This window comes from Puntigrus tetrazona, chromosome 22 (assembly GCF_018831695.1).
Source record: "Puntigrus tetrazona isolate hp1 chromosome 22, ASM1883169v1, whole genome shotgun sequence".
Taxonomy (NCBI): Eukaryota; Metazoa; Chordata; class Actinopteri; order Cypriniformes; family Cyprinidae; genus Puntigrus; species Puntigrus tetrazona.
In genome coordinates this window covers 16,429,500-16,446,736 of record NC_056720.1, presented here as the reverse complement: position 1 = coordinate 16,446,736, position 17,237 = coordinate 16,429,500, and the positions used below count along the sequence as shown (strand labels likewise).

The 17,237-nt window shown below is 38.5% G+C and overlaps 1 protein-coding gene across 2 annotated transcripts in view; it reads right to left on the bottom strand.

Moving 5' to 3' along the window:
- grip2b (glutamate receptor interacting protein 2b) overlaps nt 1-17,237 on the bottom strand; it is a 95,427-nt gene that overhangs the window by 30,875 nt on the left and 47,315 nt on the right. For both annotated transcript variants that reach the window (XM_043222445.1, XM_043222444.1), the window contains exons 2-9: nt 9,864-9,944; nt 8,626-8,758; nt 6,318-6,463; nt 4,415-4,501; nt 4,225-4,300; nt 3,012-3,157; nt 1,701-1,848; nt 92-280 (exon numbers count right to left, since the gene is read on the bottom strand). In XM_043222445.1, the coding sequence (XP_043078380.1) occupies nt 92-280; nt 1,701-1,848; nt 3,012-3,157; nt 4,225-4,300; nt 4,415-4,501; nt 6,318-6,463; nt 8,626-8,758; nt 9,864-9,944 (1,006 nt within the window). The remainder of the gene's footprint in view (nt 1-91; nt 281-1,700; nt 1,849-3,011; nt 3,158-4,224; nt 4,301-4,414; nt 4,502-6,317; nt 6,464-8,625; nt 8,759-9,863; nt 9,945-17,237) is intronic.

The following is a 17,237-nucleotide window of genomic DNA, read 5'->3' as shown; positions in this document are numbered from 1 at the left end:
GATGAAATGGGATTTAATATGCATGTATTTTTTACTCTTCCTGCCATCCAGATAATGCTTTAGCACACTATAGAAGCAGTGTCAGTCTCACCAGTGTCCTGGGGTTTCCCGGGCTGGCGTGTCTGGTGTGCGGGGAGGATCTCTAGTTTGGTCTGGTCGGTGGTGCTGGCCAGCAGCTGCGTGGCCTCCAGGACGGAGCAGTGTTCGGTGCTGGTGCCGTCTATACACAGGATGTGATCGCCCACGTGTAACGCTCCGGACCTGCGGCGCAGACACACAACTGATAGACCGGTCATAGAAGCCAAAACTCACCAGAAATGGGTCAAATATATGGAAAATATTAAGTGTGTTTAAAACGTAAAAGAAACTAAAATCTATTTAAAGTGCATATTCACATAAACGTGTATCTTTGTGTGCATGTGTGTGTGTTTCTCTGTTTGTGTGTGTGTGTGTGTGTTTCTCTGTTTGTGTGTGTGTGTGTGTGTTTCTCTGTGTGTGTGTGTGTGTGTGCATGTATATGTGTGTGTGTGTGTGTGTGTGTGTGTGTGTGCATGTATATGTGTGTGTGTGTGTGTGTGTGTGTGTGTGTGTGTGTATATGTGTGTGTGTGTGTGTGTGTGTGTGTGTGTGTGTGTGTTTATGTATATATTAGTGCTGAGTAAAATGTGTTGTAAATGAGTTGAGATGAAGAGCTGCATGACAAACTAGCTTTAAGGAATATTTCACAGCTCCTCCAGGTAAGAGACATAATCCTTATTAGTCTTTTATCATCATTCTTCTGTTTTTATTCAGTTTTTATGAGTCTTTATACTGGCAATAAAGCATTTACCAAGAGACATCGCTTCGATCCCAGTAAACAATAACTATTATTAAAAGTATATTTTACATAAATACAGTATTATGTCAAAATGCATTGTGAAGAAGCGAAATCACAAACAACTCCTATCATAACCATGTGATTATTATAATCTGTAATGTTTCCATGTTTCTTTCCCATGGCATGTAAATATCATGAGGTTTTTGTACAGTAATATGGATTGCCCTAGCTTGAATATGGTCCCCGATCTTTGTATTAATCTCATGAGGTGACGAGTCAGTGCTGATAGAACTAATATATTCATATTCGTGAGGATATTTCATCACTAATGACAGTCACGCTTATTCACAACTTAACTACACATTTTTATCTGTTCTAAATGTACATTAAATAATAATTTAATACTTTAATGGACAGTGAACAGCGCAGCAGGAAATAGAACCTCAGAGGAAAATAAATAAGGTTTGTGCAAAAACTAAAGATTGGTGCTTTTCAAAAGAACTGCCGCTTTCTCAGGTAGTGGGCGGGGCTAATGCTAGAAAGGCAATCTCATTGGCTGGACCTATTATCGTTCTTGTTTTGATTTCAACAAATCAAATCGAGCGAACGCCGACTGCGTGATTAATATTCATGAACCCAACAGCTCTTTAATCCTCAGTATTGTTACTTTCCATGGTAATTAGTTACTTTTATAATGAAGTAACTAGTAACTATAATGACTTTTTTAAAGAAACACGGCCGTCTGATTTGTCCAGACCCCAGTGAGGGTAGGTTTAGGGGAGGGTTTAGGTGTGGGTCAATGCATATTAATACGTTATATATGTACGAAGTGGCATTTTGGAGCTTTTCCAGGCAGTTTGTTGTTTCCTCTCTGAGCTCGTACCTGTCCACCACACTGGCCGGCTTGATCTTGTCGATGACGATGGCCTGTTTGTTTCTGTGCATGGCAGTGGTCAGAGTGATTCCCAGACTGGCTCCGGGAGCCTTGGCAATCTCCACCAGCAGAGGACCTGAAGCGTTCGTCACCGAGTCTGAGGGCAGGTGATAAGGACGGACAAGGACAGCATTGTTACGCTCCGATTTCTAAACGGATCCTTTCTGCGGCTCGCATTCAGCAGACAGTCTTCAATAGAGAAGTTTGGAGAGTGGAAAGTTTACTTCAAACCTCTGTTTTCTAGGAGACGACCTCTTTAACTCTACAGTGGGCGTTATGCTAATTGTGGCTAGCATAAATTAGCATTGGTAAAGGTGTGAGAGTGCTTTCTCTGCTCTTGAAGGTCAACAACCTGCTGTTCATCCAGACGAAACAGTGAAGATGGTTAAACAGAGCAGATATCTCTGGAGACAAGCCCTGTGTTTCTGGAGAGTTTCTACAAATGGACAAGCGCTCTATAAATGCTAAAATAATTAATTTTATTACGCTTTTATTTGCTTTATGGGTCCATTTTGACCCAGAACAGATAACACATTTCGCTAATATTTGTTGACTATTATCTAGTGCATAACTATCACTAATAAATGGCTAATATCCTAATAATATGCAACTAGTGAAAAGCAACTGTGAGCATAAAATGAAGTGCTAACAAAATGCTTTCTAAAAGACCTTATTTTATTTATTGATATATTTTCAGAATTACTTTTTGTAAAATTAACTATGGCCAAACTTTATCAAATATATTTAACCTTGCCGATAGATGAATATCTAAAAAAAGCTGACAAACATCCAGCATAACATACGCAAGTCAAACAAATGCATTTTATAAGTATAATATACATATAGTATAATACTTTATAAGTATTTTTTATCATATTTATGCACTTTAAAAATAAATGAATGAATAAATACCCATTTTCAATCATTTATGAGCTCCATTAATTACAGTAGAATTAATAATGGTTATTCTCAAAATATGTCCTCATAAAATACAATGAGATATTATATTTTAAAAAACTATGTATTTTGTATTTATGTGTAGTTGAATAATTTCTCATTTTGTATGTAATAAAAAAGGTAAATGCAGTAATAGTACGGTAATAACACATTAATAAATATGTAACATTCACACACACCAACAGCAGACATATTTCGAAGGCATTTTGAGGGTTCGTGTATTGTTTTCTTTCAAAGTGCAATAACGTGTTAAAGCAGTGGGGATATCCGTCCTGTGAAACGAGTGCCACGCAAGTAACTCACCCATGATGGAGACGTCATACTCGATCTGGAGCAGAGCCTCCTGGCCACACTGAGTCAGGACCGTGAGAGCGTCGCTCAGACTAGCGCTGTGTAAAACCACTCCATCCACACTCAGGATCCGATCGCCGGCCTTCAGAGTCCCCTCCCTGCACAAGAACACACCGCTGTTTTATTATCAGTCACTACCGCTCAAGGGGTTTATTAAATGAATAATGATTTATTCAGCTGATCAAAGTGAGAACATTTTCTATTTTCTATTTCAAAATTGTCAGTTCATCAGAAAATACTAAAAAGTAATTCACAAAAATGTTAAACTCTTTTATACAGTGAAAAATGTTACTTTAATAACAGTTCCTAAAATGTAGTTTTTCTATCACAGGAGTGAAATTAATATTACATTTTGTATTAAAATATTTAAGCTTGTAAAATGCTTTTTTTGTGTATATTCAGCCCACTATATTAAACAACACTTCCTCAATCGTATTTGATTCATTTTTGGTATTTTTTAGGGCAACATATTTGATGCCTTAATATTCTACCTAGCTAGTGAGCTTCTTCAAAAGAAATACTCTTGATATTCCACACTAATGATTAATGCTACATGTAAGAGAACTTGTTTAAGAGCATTATTTCCTTCCTTGAGGAAAGACAATGTATGCAATTTCCACCCATCAATCAGACAGCCTTTGTCTCTAACATCAAAGGGGTTTTATTGAAGATGTTCTCTCTCCAGACAAATGTGTTTTTATTTTTCTCTTTTGGCAGGTTGTGTGATGCTGATATAAGTACGGAAAAGTGGTTGGTAAGAGAGGCACGGAGAATCCTAAAACTAAGAATAATAGCTAGCTCTCTAAGCTGAGGGAAATCTCTGGCCTACTTTCTGGATTTGGATAAAATGCAAATAGTGTGTTCTTGATGCTCCAATCATGGAAGATGACTGCAACTAGAACTGTGCTCCTCATACATGTCTATTGTTACAATCAGAATTGACCTAAAAAGTTGATCAGCAACAAAATGATGTTATGTTTTCCGTGAGCATGCTAATCAGCCAACACATCCAGCGCAGGTTATCTGGAGAATGCATTTTCAAAGCAACTTTAATCTATATTATATGGGTAGTTAGTCGTGATGGTGGCCACATTTTATCGAGTCATTGTACACCATGGCATCAGCGGGAAACTTAAAATTCAATTCAATTAGATTTATGCTTTACCTGTCAGCAGGACCACCGGGTCGGACGTGTGTGACCACCAAAGGACGGGATCTGTGCCAGTCTTCGTGGGATCCACCTGTATAACGACACATATTTAAAAAGCTGGGGTTAAATAAGGAATAAAATACATATAAAAAGAACAAAAAGAATGAATGAAATACAACGAGTGCGAAAAACAAGCCAAACTCACCTCGCATGACAAAGCCGAAACTGTTGCCCTCTTTCTGCAAACATATCTCGATTGTCTTGGAAATAACACCTGAGGTACTGTCTGGCGCTACGAGGGACAACAGAGACAGGAGAGAGGCAATAGCATCTCTAAATCAGCACCTTTTACTGCTGGACAATCAGATAAATAAACTCAGATGCAAACTGACGTTCAGCAGAAGGTCAGCCAGAAACACTGAGCTTATAAACCGGACAATTTATCTGCCATGCACAAGATAGACTGTCAACGATTGCTTTATATCACAACAGAGAGACAATAACCTCCGTCCATTATAAGCAGAGTGTGGATATTAACTAGAGGTCAATCGCTTTTATTTTCTGTTTTAATTGGTCAATGTGATATCTATGCATTAAAAAAACAAACAAAAATGCTCATTATTTGCTTACAAGGTTTAGAATTTCGTATGATTTCATACAAGCTTTGATTTGCTTGGATTACCAGACTCAAACATCCAATGAGTCGCCGGGGTGAGTTTCCCAAAAGCACTGTTAGTCAACTGAGCTCAAACGTTTGGTTGTTATCCATACAGTTTACTGACTTGCTATTTCCCCAAAAAAAAGCATGGTCGCAAAAAACAACTTCCAATGAACACTTGCAAACAGCCTGGCCAAACCACAGCTCTGTTAGTATTAGTAAACCACAATAACAAATTCTCCAACTTATTTCATGTTTGAAACCACAGTTCCAATCGACATTCATAAACAGCTTCGTAAAGTTGTGTGGTTGGACCTACAGGAAGCATCTTGTTGATATTAGCGAACAATGATTGTGAATTCAGTCATTACCAGCATAGCTCTGTCATTTGCTGTTTCCTGAAATCATGTGGAAACAGCATTGTAAAGTAACGTGGTCTCGTTTTCTCAATTTCTTGTTACTATTAGCTAACTATGGTGGCACATTTAATTGTTATCAACAACTTGGTTAATTGTTTGCAACAAACCACAGTTGCAAAGAAAGTTTGTGAACACAGCTGCAAACTTTTGCGGATGGTACTATGTCTCGACCTGAGTTTCTTGTTAGCTCTAGCTAAAAATGGACACAAATTCAGACATTACCAATAGCTAATCATAGTTCCAGCGAGCATTCATAAACAGCTTCAGCTCTCAACCTGTGCTTAGATGCATAATTTCTCGTAAAGAACTACGGTCACAAATTTAGACATTACCAACATAGTTCTATAAAGTGCTATTTTTTAATCTAAACTCATAAGGTTAGCTGCTGATCTGTGTTTAGAAGCATCATTTCTTGTCATTATTTGCCAACTGTTGCCGCAAATGTTGTTGTTACTTACATAGTCCAACAATTTGCTGTTTCCCAAAATGAAGTGGTTTGGACTGAACTACAATCACATCCACAAACTTTTTAAGAGCCGTGTGACCTGTGGTTAGTTAGCACTACTACTTGTGGACATGTGCCGCAAAGATTCAGTTCTTTCGGAAAACAAGTAGTAGTTAGTTCCATCGTTACCAGTAGAGTTCAACTAGATAGCAACCATAGTTGGCTAACAATACTTTTAAGAAACATCGCTGATATCGTAACACTGCATTCATAACAAAAGTTGGTAAACTCGTAAAGCTAATGTTTCCATGTCCGCCACTTAACAACTTGGCAAAATAACCGACTGGTTTACTTACTATATATGTCTCTGTTGAAATCTGGGGAAGTATTTTAACATCAAAAAATGATACACAGAAGCTTCCGACATGCAGCCATGCATTCTCCATCGCTGTGTATAGTTGTATACACACAAACCGAAGTGGACTTACTGACGCAAAGACATTTTGGTGAGGATGTTGGCTCACGAGGTCTGAGGTTGGTTACATGGACAGAAACATGCCACGAGACAGAATACTCAACTTCCTACCAGGTGAAGGCAGCTCATACTCCACTTCCAGCACAACGCGCTCGCCTACGTTTTTTAGCAGACTGATGATCTCGTCGTGACGCAGCTTGGTCAGGTTGATGCCGTTGACGGACTTGATGTAGTCGCCCACATTGAGCTGATCGCTCCTGGGACACATTGAAATGCAACTCATTCATGTAATTACTGAAATTAAAGCAATTAAACAGTTTAGCTAATATCTGGCACGCTATTTTCTGCTAAACAATGTAACAGTTGGCTTTTCCGATGTTTAATGAACTTAGCTTTGTTAGCGTTTTATGAAGAAAAATTAATAAGATAACACACAAAGGTCCAGAGAAGATTTCGGTGAATGGTCAAAAACACAGAAAACATAATTACGTTTTGAATGGAAAGTGCATGCAAAGTAAGAACTCCTTATCTGTTGTTGAACACCCCACAGGGAGTATAAATATGCTCATTTAGATGCTAATTAGACAAATGAATGCTATTCATTCCCTTTTGTCCTCTGGGCGTACATGAGCTAGCACAATGATGCCTGACAAAAATATGTCATCAGCCCAGATGCGCTCCATAACATCCTCATACCAGCCACGAGGAAAGAACCAACAACTGAAGATGGCAAAACTTTCACATCCCAGAAATAATCAAAATTGAGCATGAGGAAAAAGACTCACAAGTGGTTGTGTTTAGGAACAGTGTATTACGCAGTGTTGCATTTCAACATTATGCGCTGCATTAATTAGCTGTTTCTAAAGTGAACCGCAGTAAGGTACAACGACCTGAATCTTACCTGGTGATCTCGCTAAACCTAGTTAAATTGTTATTAAATTGTTCGGCTTATATCTAGCACAAAAACAGTAACAGCAGTAACAAAACGTGAAATATACATGTTGCTACATTCAAAGACATTATGATATGTGCACACCAAAAGCAAATATATATTTTAACGTTTTTAATAGCGTTCTCTCCAGCTAAACGTTCTTCATCAGACAATAAATAGATTACATACAAATTCAAAGAAAAGATGCAACTATAAGCAAATTACACAAATGATCTTAATTGCATGTTTTTAATCTATATTCGCCTCAATCGAGTCTTCCACGCAGATTTCAACTAGCTCAAAACACGTGCTTGATGTCTTGTCGCGCAAACCAATCAGCGAACAACTAATGGTTGATCAGAAAATAGATTTTATTGGCTGAGGGACAAGAAAAACATCCTTTGAGTAATTTAGAGTGAATAAAGTTTAAGTTTGGTGTGCACATACCGTTAGCGTGTTTCTACGGTCACTTTTCTCTTTCTCTTCAAGAAGTATTGAGGCTTGCTATTGCAACAGTAACTCAGAAACGATAAAGAAAAACATTAGCATTAAGAACGTAATGCTACGTTACTGCATTAGAGAGCGTTAAGATAAATTATCCACGTCTATGGTCAGTTTTCTCTTTCAGGTCAGCTAATGTAATTGTCTGAAAGTTGTTGTTCAAGCTAGCTGACCAAATTAAAGAGCGTTTGGTCATTAATCACACCCTCATGTCGTTCCAGACACGTAAAAGCTTTGTTCATCCTCAGAACAAAATGTAAGAGGTTTTGACTTGTGACCGTCCCATCGACTGTCCAGACCCAGAAAAGTATGAAAGACAAGTAATCCATCTGCCATCACTGGTTCAATCTGTGTTTTATAAAGCGACTAAAGTACTTTTTGTACATAAAATAAAAAAAAACACTTTATTTAACAATTCACCACCTCTTCGTCTTCAGCGTTCGCTCGTCTGTGTTTCAGACACAAAGCAAGGACACACAGTTTTTGTTCGAATCAAAGCATAAACACACATACAAAACCTCTCCTTGTATTGCGGTGAACACGCAGTTTTTTATTTTCTCCAAAATGGCGCTCCAGTACTGTGGAGATCGAAGCGCTGACGACGTCTTTCATATTTTCTGCTCAGTCGATGGGAAAAGTCTCCCGTTCCTCATCCAAAATATCTTAAAGTGTGTTCAGAAGACGAAGCTTTGAAAGACATGAGGGTAAGCGATTGATGACAAAACATTTTGTGGAGTATCTCTTTAACAATTCTGTCGACCAATCAAGTATTCGGGCGTGCTACTAACACATTTAGGCAAACATGCTAATGCTGTCAAGTTTGCAACTAAGCTCAATTAGTACTAACATAAGCATTAACATAAACTGCCTGCCAAGGTCAGTTTCTTCTTTCAGGTCAAGTGTGTGTGTCAGATAGGCTTGGTCAGGTGACCTCTTTGTCATTGTCTGATTGGCTGATGCAGTTAATGAGTTGGCGAGGTTCCTCACCGAGCCGCCAGTCCACCCGGCCGCAGGTTAGAGACGCGGGGTTTGCCGTCCTTGTCTGTTCCGCCCGAGATGGTGAGACCTAAAGTGCTTCCTTCCTTCTTAATCAGCTCAACCAGCGTAACCCCACGCAGTTCTTCAGGCCAGAAACACACACACACACACACACACACACACACGAGACAGAAGTCGGCAGCATGTTATGATGACACTCAGATGGTCTCTGATAAATATATAACGAGCTGCATTCACTCTCATCTAACTAAAAATGAGAATTTTTACAATATCACGAAAGCTGAAGATTGTTTTAAAATGCTACACCGCATCTAATCTCCAATCCATGCTGTGATTATATGAATTCTTAAACAGGAAATCCAAAGCGAGAGGCACATGAAAGAGAAGATCTATCACACTCCAGTCATGCAGCAGAAATCGTGATGCTACACGCTCTTCGGTGTCTGCGTGGCTTTAACTCTCAACAGCTTGGAACTAAAAAGTGAAAATGTAATGGACCGAATCAAAATACAGAGCTGATTGTGTGCAAACTATTCTAACGATCCCATAATATCAGCAAGAATAATGCCTTTAAACTGGAGATTATTTTACACTATTGCAGCAACTCTTGTACGTTTGTTTACATAAACGCTATATAAATAGGTTCAACTGCTAAATATGTAGATAACATCTTTAGGATCAGGGGAAATGAATACTTTTACTCATCAAGGATGCATTAAATTCATCAAAAATGCTGTTATTCTATTTTCATATTTTACAACATTGCTGTTTTTAAAGGTATTTTTGAGGACATGGACGCAGCTTTGTGGAGCTGGGGAAGGTGGAGGGTTTCTCAATATTGAGGAGCGAGCTCATTGGCTGCTGACGCTGGAGACATGCTGTGACGTTGTCATTGGCTCAGATCGACTTATTAAATAACCTTTGAAAAGTTCTGCTCTAAGACACCATTTTGAAACTTTCCCAAAGTCACACTTCGAGCTGAGTCAGCTAATCCAATTAGTTTTAAAGAAGAAAGAGGTCTTGGATCAGCGAGCGCTTGCAGCTAGCAGAGTGACTCAGACAGACGCTTCTGGAGAACCGCAGGAAACATCTGGATGAAGCAACACCCTCAAACCCCCAGCGTTCTGCGTCTCAAACAGCCGTCCAAACCGATGTGGCAAGAAGACTCAAACATCCCCGACGGGCAAAGACAGACCACCAGACGCACTCAGACGCACGGAGCGTACCTGGGATGCTCTGTCTTCTGGACGTGAGCGAGTTGTCCGGCCCCGTCGAGTCCTTGTTCCCCTTCGAGTACGGCCCATCGTCTGCAGGACGGGAGACAAAAAGACCGAACACGACTGAAAAAGACTCGCAGAATCCCACAAACAAACCATCTTGAAGCATTCTTCCTTTCCTACTCTTATAATCCAACCGTTACTTTTACATTGTGTATGTATTAACGCGTTAAAACACATCAATAAAACTTTGAATAAACAAACAAATAATTGCGCTGTCATTGTAAAATATCATTTAAAAATGTAAAGGCTGTATTACATGCTAGCATTAGCAAATAAAAAAGGCTAAAAATACAAAATACAAAAATACACAAAACTACATTACTATGAAATACTACTATAACACAATATAAATGATATATAATTAGTACAATAAAATATAATTTTAATATAAATAATGTGCTAATATTTATTATTATTATTATTATTATTATTATTATTATTATTATTATTAAACCAACATAAAAAACATGACAAATAACAGATACTACTGTAAATACAGCATTAATCAACATGTACATCAGAGGACGGTTCACAGATAGAGACGTAACGAGGATCTGTCATCTACTGACAGAAATAATCAGAAAAACACAGTGGTTCTTTACAGAAAACATTGGTGTGACTAACTTATGTGGGACTGTTTTCTATCAGGCCGGATGCCTGGGTACGCTCGCTTCATTTGGAGCGGATCAAATATTCATGAGCAGCATAGTTTTAATTTCTTCAAAGTTTCTACATAAATGAGGATTTTCCCCTTGTGCGCTGGGCTCATCAGCGCTGAGCGTCTCTGGAGCTTCCTTACGCTTGGCACAATTCACTTCATCTCTTCACGCCAGCAGGACAAACACTATTAATGTATTCAGCCAAAAGAACGTAACACCTGTTGCCGCCATTGTTATGATACTAATAAGCTCATAAACTTTCGCTTGTGTCTCTGTTAAATCAAAGAAAAGTCTTTAAGGAATACTTCATCTAAAAATAAAACGTCTGCCGTTTACTCCCCGTGTACGTCGAACCGAACGTGTACAACTTTACTTTCTCATATATTTTGAAGTGGGACACAGTTTAGTGATATAGAGTGTGCGGGAAACAACATAACCCAAACGAAACAAAAAAAAAAACACAAAACAACAACAAAACACACCGAAAAAAACTAATAAACCACACAAAATAAAATCAAAACAGAAACTGAACAAATAAAAAAATAAACACACACAAAAGAAACAAATACAAAACAACAAAACAAACAAAAACCAAAGCATAAACTAAACACACAAAACAACAAACACACACAAAAGAAACTAAACATACAAAAAAAACACAAAAAACACTAAACTAAACGAAACAAACAAAACAAAACACACAAAAGAAACAAAATCAAAACGAAATGCAAAAAACGCAAAACTTCACACAAAACAAAAAAAACAAAACAGAGACTAAAACAAAACACAGAAAACACACAGCTCTACACAAAACAACACAAAGACAAAGAGAACTAAACAAAACAAGAACAAGATGCAAACAACAACAAAAGAAAGTAAGCAAATAAACAAAACTCACAAAACAAAACCAAAAACAAAAAACTGAAATGAAACAAGCAAAACACTAAAATTAAACAAAAATAAATAAATAAATGAATAAAAAAAGAAACATAAGAAGACTGATCCTGATTGAACTACATCTTACCTGTACCTTTCTTCACTCTCAGCTTATTAAGATATAGATATAGAGTTTACGAACTCTGTGTAGAGCAAAATAAATCTAAAATTATAAATCTGAGAGACATATTTTCTGAGCATCTATTTCCTGTCTAACAGGAAGCTTTCTGCAGACTTACTGCAAAAATATGCCTTCGAGACGTAAAGAAGCGTATTAAATAGACGCCTGGTGTTCGGTAGCATGATTAGCACGTTACTGAACTCTTTTATCAAATACCATGATGCATCATCATCATCATCATCATCATCATCATCATCATCATCATCATCATCATCATCATCATCATCATCCTCATCATCATCATCACAGAGACATCCAAGCTGCCGTCATCGCCTGTGACCAAACCCAATGAAAATGGAATAAAATACCTTTTGCCACTCGCCAAAGGAGGACAGAATGCGAGCAGACAAGTGCTAAAAAATGAACATGTCTTCCTGAGAAAGCGAGGACAGTCTGCGGGGAGCAATCTAAAGTGTTTATTGTTGTATTTTTGAAAGCTATTACTGACAGGCCTCAACGCTGGGATTAGCCTCCGGCTCCAGTGCTAGACCAAACCCACGAAAACTCCAGCGTATCGGCGTTCGGCGTGATGAGAAGCGCTCGTCTAATCCGCTTGCTCGGGGCTTTTGGAAACCTTCACGAGTCACCTATCAAAGGAAGAGATTTAGCCGTGACGGGAAGCTAACTCGCCAAGCACAGAATCATCTGTTTCTGTCGTGCACCGCGGTGCAAATCAAATATTTAAAAAAAATGATCTAGGGCCTGGGAGGAAACTGAAGCTAAAAGCTTGGAATAAATAAACAAATACGCCGGTAAATAAATGTTACCGTTTTCTGTCATAGCGTAGGAAATAAATCAATGAATATTACAGTAAGCGGTGATTAACATTAAGCAATCGTTGCAGAAAACAATATGAATAATAGTCACGTGTGCGTAACAGAATACAATAATACATAACTACAAAGATACGCAGATCATGATACACCAGAAAGCCTTCTATTCAAAGGCTATTGTGAGCGCTGGCTATTCAGCACAAATACCGTTTAGCAACTCTTTTTTAAGGTAAACTGCTGAAATGAATGGCTCTAATTAAGCTGAAGATACGCTAGCTATAATCTGAGAGAGCTCCAGTCTCTCTTTGTTTAAACTCCACATGTCCTCCAGTAATTACTCTCCATTATCAGCACCAAACAGAAAGACGCTTCGCCGGGATACAAACCTGCAACCTGGGTGATGTGTGCTACACACACACACACACACACACACACACACACACACACACACACACACACACACACACACACACACACACACACACACACACACACACACACACACACACACACACACACACACACACACACACACAGACACACACACACACACACACACACACACACACACACACACACACACACACACACACACACACACACAGACACACACACACACACACACACACACACACACACACACACACACACACACACACACACACACACACACACACACACACACACAGACACACACAGACACACACACACACACACACACACACACACACACACACACACACACACACACACACACACACACACACACGCACACACACACACACACACACACACACACTCACACACACACACACACACACACACACACACACACACACACACACACACACACACACTCACACACACACACACACACAATAGTAGCTAATCTTTCAAACTCAAACACATTTACATACAAAGGCGCCTCTTGTAGAGGTACAATTGATCACATGACGTCATGTTCTTGGCTGATCCGTGATGCAGAAAAGTATACGGCGCAAAACAAACACTTTCAAAGACACTTTGGCTATAAAAATGAAAAAATCGATGGTCAAACATATCTGCCCTTCGCCCAAAAACGTACTTTCAGGTCATCCGAGAAGGGGCCTTTTTCTTCAGTAGAACAATGAAGTAGAGTTTTAGCTGAAACTGGTCCGTAGTGATTCATAAAATACAAATCAGCAAGTACCTCAAAATCTACACAAATAACACCAAACTCCTTGATGACTTTACCAAGCGAAACCATCAGTCTGTGAAAGAAACCGAACATTATTTACAAGCTTACTGAGCCTCAGGCCAACAATATATAATGATGACCGGTTCACAAACCAATCATTTTATTGAACCGGTTCTTTTTAGGGAACTAGACGAATCAGTTCATCAAATCGGATCGAAGCATCTGAAAGTTTAGGCAGAAGAAATCAACATCTTCATCAGAATCCACCTTCAGACTTAAAGGAGCCTGTTATTCTATGACTCTGGTTCCTGGTAACTCCTTCAGCGTTCCTCCGTGACACAGAACTGAAGAAACTGCTCCGACTCGGACCGAATACAGCTGAGCCGGTTCTATGCACATATATAAATCAAGGACTCGATTGAAGAGACTACAGGAATGTTGTTATGTAACAATTGATTAAGACTAGTTTTTATACCCTTTTATACCCTTCAGACAGATAAACATCATTGTTGGGTGAATGTAAGTGAACCGTTCTGAATTACAGGTAATAATGTAGTAAATAAAGTCCTGATTCCTGTACGGACCAATTGTTTCACTTCATAGGTCCTCAAGAAATCATCAGGAACCACAGAAATTTTTGAAAGTATCTTACACAACACTGCACAAAATGCATTGCAGCGCCATGAACATAAACCCAGTGCTCTCTAAACTCTATAAGATCTATGTTTAATATTCGTTTAGATCGGTTAGATTGCTTGACAGCCATAATCAACCCCCAGAACCCGTATCCACTCCGGACAGAGGCTCACTGCATCCAAAGGACAGCGATATCATTTAAAGAAGAACAGAAAAGAATCAGACCCCTAACACCCGTATATGTCATGACTCTGAAACAGCAGGTAGTTTAAACCTTCTGGAAAAGGCTTTTAAAACAGTGTCACGGCTAACCACCGTAATCATCCAGGGTCTCGTTCTCGAGGTTTCTCCACCCTGATGAATCAGAAACCATGTAGAGGAGAGCAGAAACCAGCTTCTTAGATCAAAGCACGTCAAACCGATGCCGGTTGCCCAGTCAGTGCACCATGGGATACTGTCATTATACTCAAATGACACGGAGAGGCGATGCGTTAAAGGGTTTTTTCAGGGTGAATGTAACAGGACTGGAACCTTTCCGGACCCATTTGGGTTTAGGGAGTCGGGTCATTTCAAGTTCAGAGAGACGTTCCTTAAAGAAGGTCGCAATTGGGTGATGATCCAAACCTTGTTATTATTACGTTCTTTCTGAAAGCCAGAATCCTGACGGAAGGCTACTTGGTAAAAGGGTTAATTGCCTTTGAAAGCACTCAACCCGCCACTGTTTCGTTTTAAATATCCATTTGTTTAATTCAATGCAATAGCGCGTGGCAATATTTACAGGTACATTAACCCAAAGCGGTACTTTAAAGTACACCATTAAGCCCCACAGCTGCCAATCACGTCCTTTCATGTGTGCAGCTGTTCCTTTTAAATATGCACCGGACGTGCTTTGGCCTAAATAAATAGGATGGCTTTTAAAGCAAACATGCTAATTAGCATAGCAGGAAAAGTGAAGATTTTAGATTGTGCTGCCTACCAATACAACAATATAGATCACAACCCCATGTTTGTTTTCTTGCCCGACTACAAAGCAGCATTGCTTGTGTTTATTATAGTGTATCCCATGATGCATTGCAACAAGTTCAGTGAAAAGTTATATCCAATATGGTGGAAAAAAGAGCAGCATACAGACCATTTGATATATGAAGTTATGAATGTATATGCTCTCTAGGGTACTGTGTTGTATAAAACCATATAAAAACACCAAAACAAACTGTAAACAATTAAGAGGTGAATGTCATTAACTGAAATATTAGTATCAAGTATATTTGAGTCTCATTATCTTAGCAACATGCTAACCCTCTTGGAATCAATTTACATTAGAGTACCGAGTCATTAGCAACATGCTAACATCAAACAATATTGGATCAGTAAAGGGCTGCGTGGTGTTTCTGTGCGCTACATATTACGCTAACTAGTGAATTGTTAGCTTAGCAAATTAGCATCAAACATCAAACCGCAGTAGAGTCTCCTGTGCATATTCTGCATGCCTCAGTATTTATCCAAAATGTGTGTGCTACGATTATCACACTGTTAGCGACGTGCTAACATCACACATCATATTCAGTACAAAAAAATGAAAAATGAATATAGTTAAACTATGGTATCCACAAATGAACCACGCTACACTAACCATAATTTAATCCCTGTATTTTTTTACTAAAACAGCGGTCATACAAGTTTTAATGAATCCACTAAATACCACTTTCATTAAATCTTTCTGGTTTTATAGTAAGAGACATACTAGGACTGCAGAGTATCTTACCGTCGAGCACCAGACCATTTTCCTAATATGTGTATGTTTACTGCACCGCTTAGCTTAACGTCAAACTAATTGCAAGTCTAGTACGGTAACTCGTTACTGTTTTAATTAAATCACAGATTCTTTGGTGACGGACAAAACAGAAAGTACAAAAAACTGAATTCTTAGTGTTACTTTCTACCTACAAGCTGTTTTTACTGTACTTAACATTCTGGACATCAAGTGGAAAAGTTTCCATCTTCGAAGCTAACAAAAGCTGAAATTTCAGGACATGTTTTCTCCCATTTTTCAAGAATTGTTGAAGTGTCAAGACGTATTGCTGTGGTGAATCACCGATTGTCCAGGTAAGGCGGTAGAAGCATGTTTTTCCCGTTCTGAGGCTGGTTGTAATGTGAAGTCTGACAGGAAGTTAAACAGGGAACAGTTAACCCCTGAACCTTCCTTCTGGCTGTCTCTCGCTCGCCACGGGAGATGGAAAGCATCCCCAGCCTCGGGACAGGAGCGTAATTCACAGGAAAGAAACGGACAGACTAACAGCCTTCATCTGTCCTGAGCTCCTGTTTCATGTTACATGCAGTGAAAAGACTGGGATGAAGACATCGTGCTTGTTTAGAAAACTTATATACACATACATAAGGTTACACACACACACACACACACACACACACACACATATATATATATACTGTATCTGTATATATACACATAATAAACATACACAGCACACATACATTAATCCTTTGGCATCACTACTTCATTGGATCACTTTTACATAATTCATTACAATTTCATACCATGCTGACATAAAATGCCAAAAACACAACATCTATGCTGTTTTTAGCACTATATCAATATATTTACATACTTATATACCTCTTTTTAGCATGCATAAAGAGTAAAATAAGAAAAAAACTAAACAATGGAAATGAATGACTAAGATTGACTGATTGTGATCGATTTGTATGTAAAATAAAATAAATAAAAATATTGATTCATTAAATAGAATTTGCGATTCATCTTATGATTATGATTAATCTGACCTTTCTTTAAAATGCAGGGCTCTCTAATTTTAAAACGATTATTTTTTTATATTACTCTATTTTATTATTATACTGCAGAGACCTATTATATATATATATATGTGTGTGTGTGTGTGTGTGTGTGTGTGTGTGTGTGTGTGTGTGTGTGTATATACA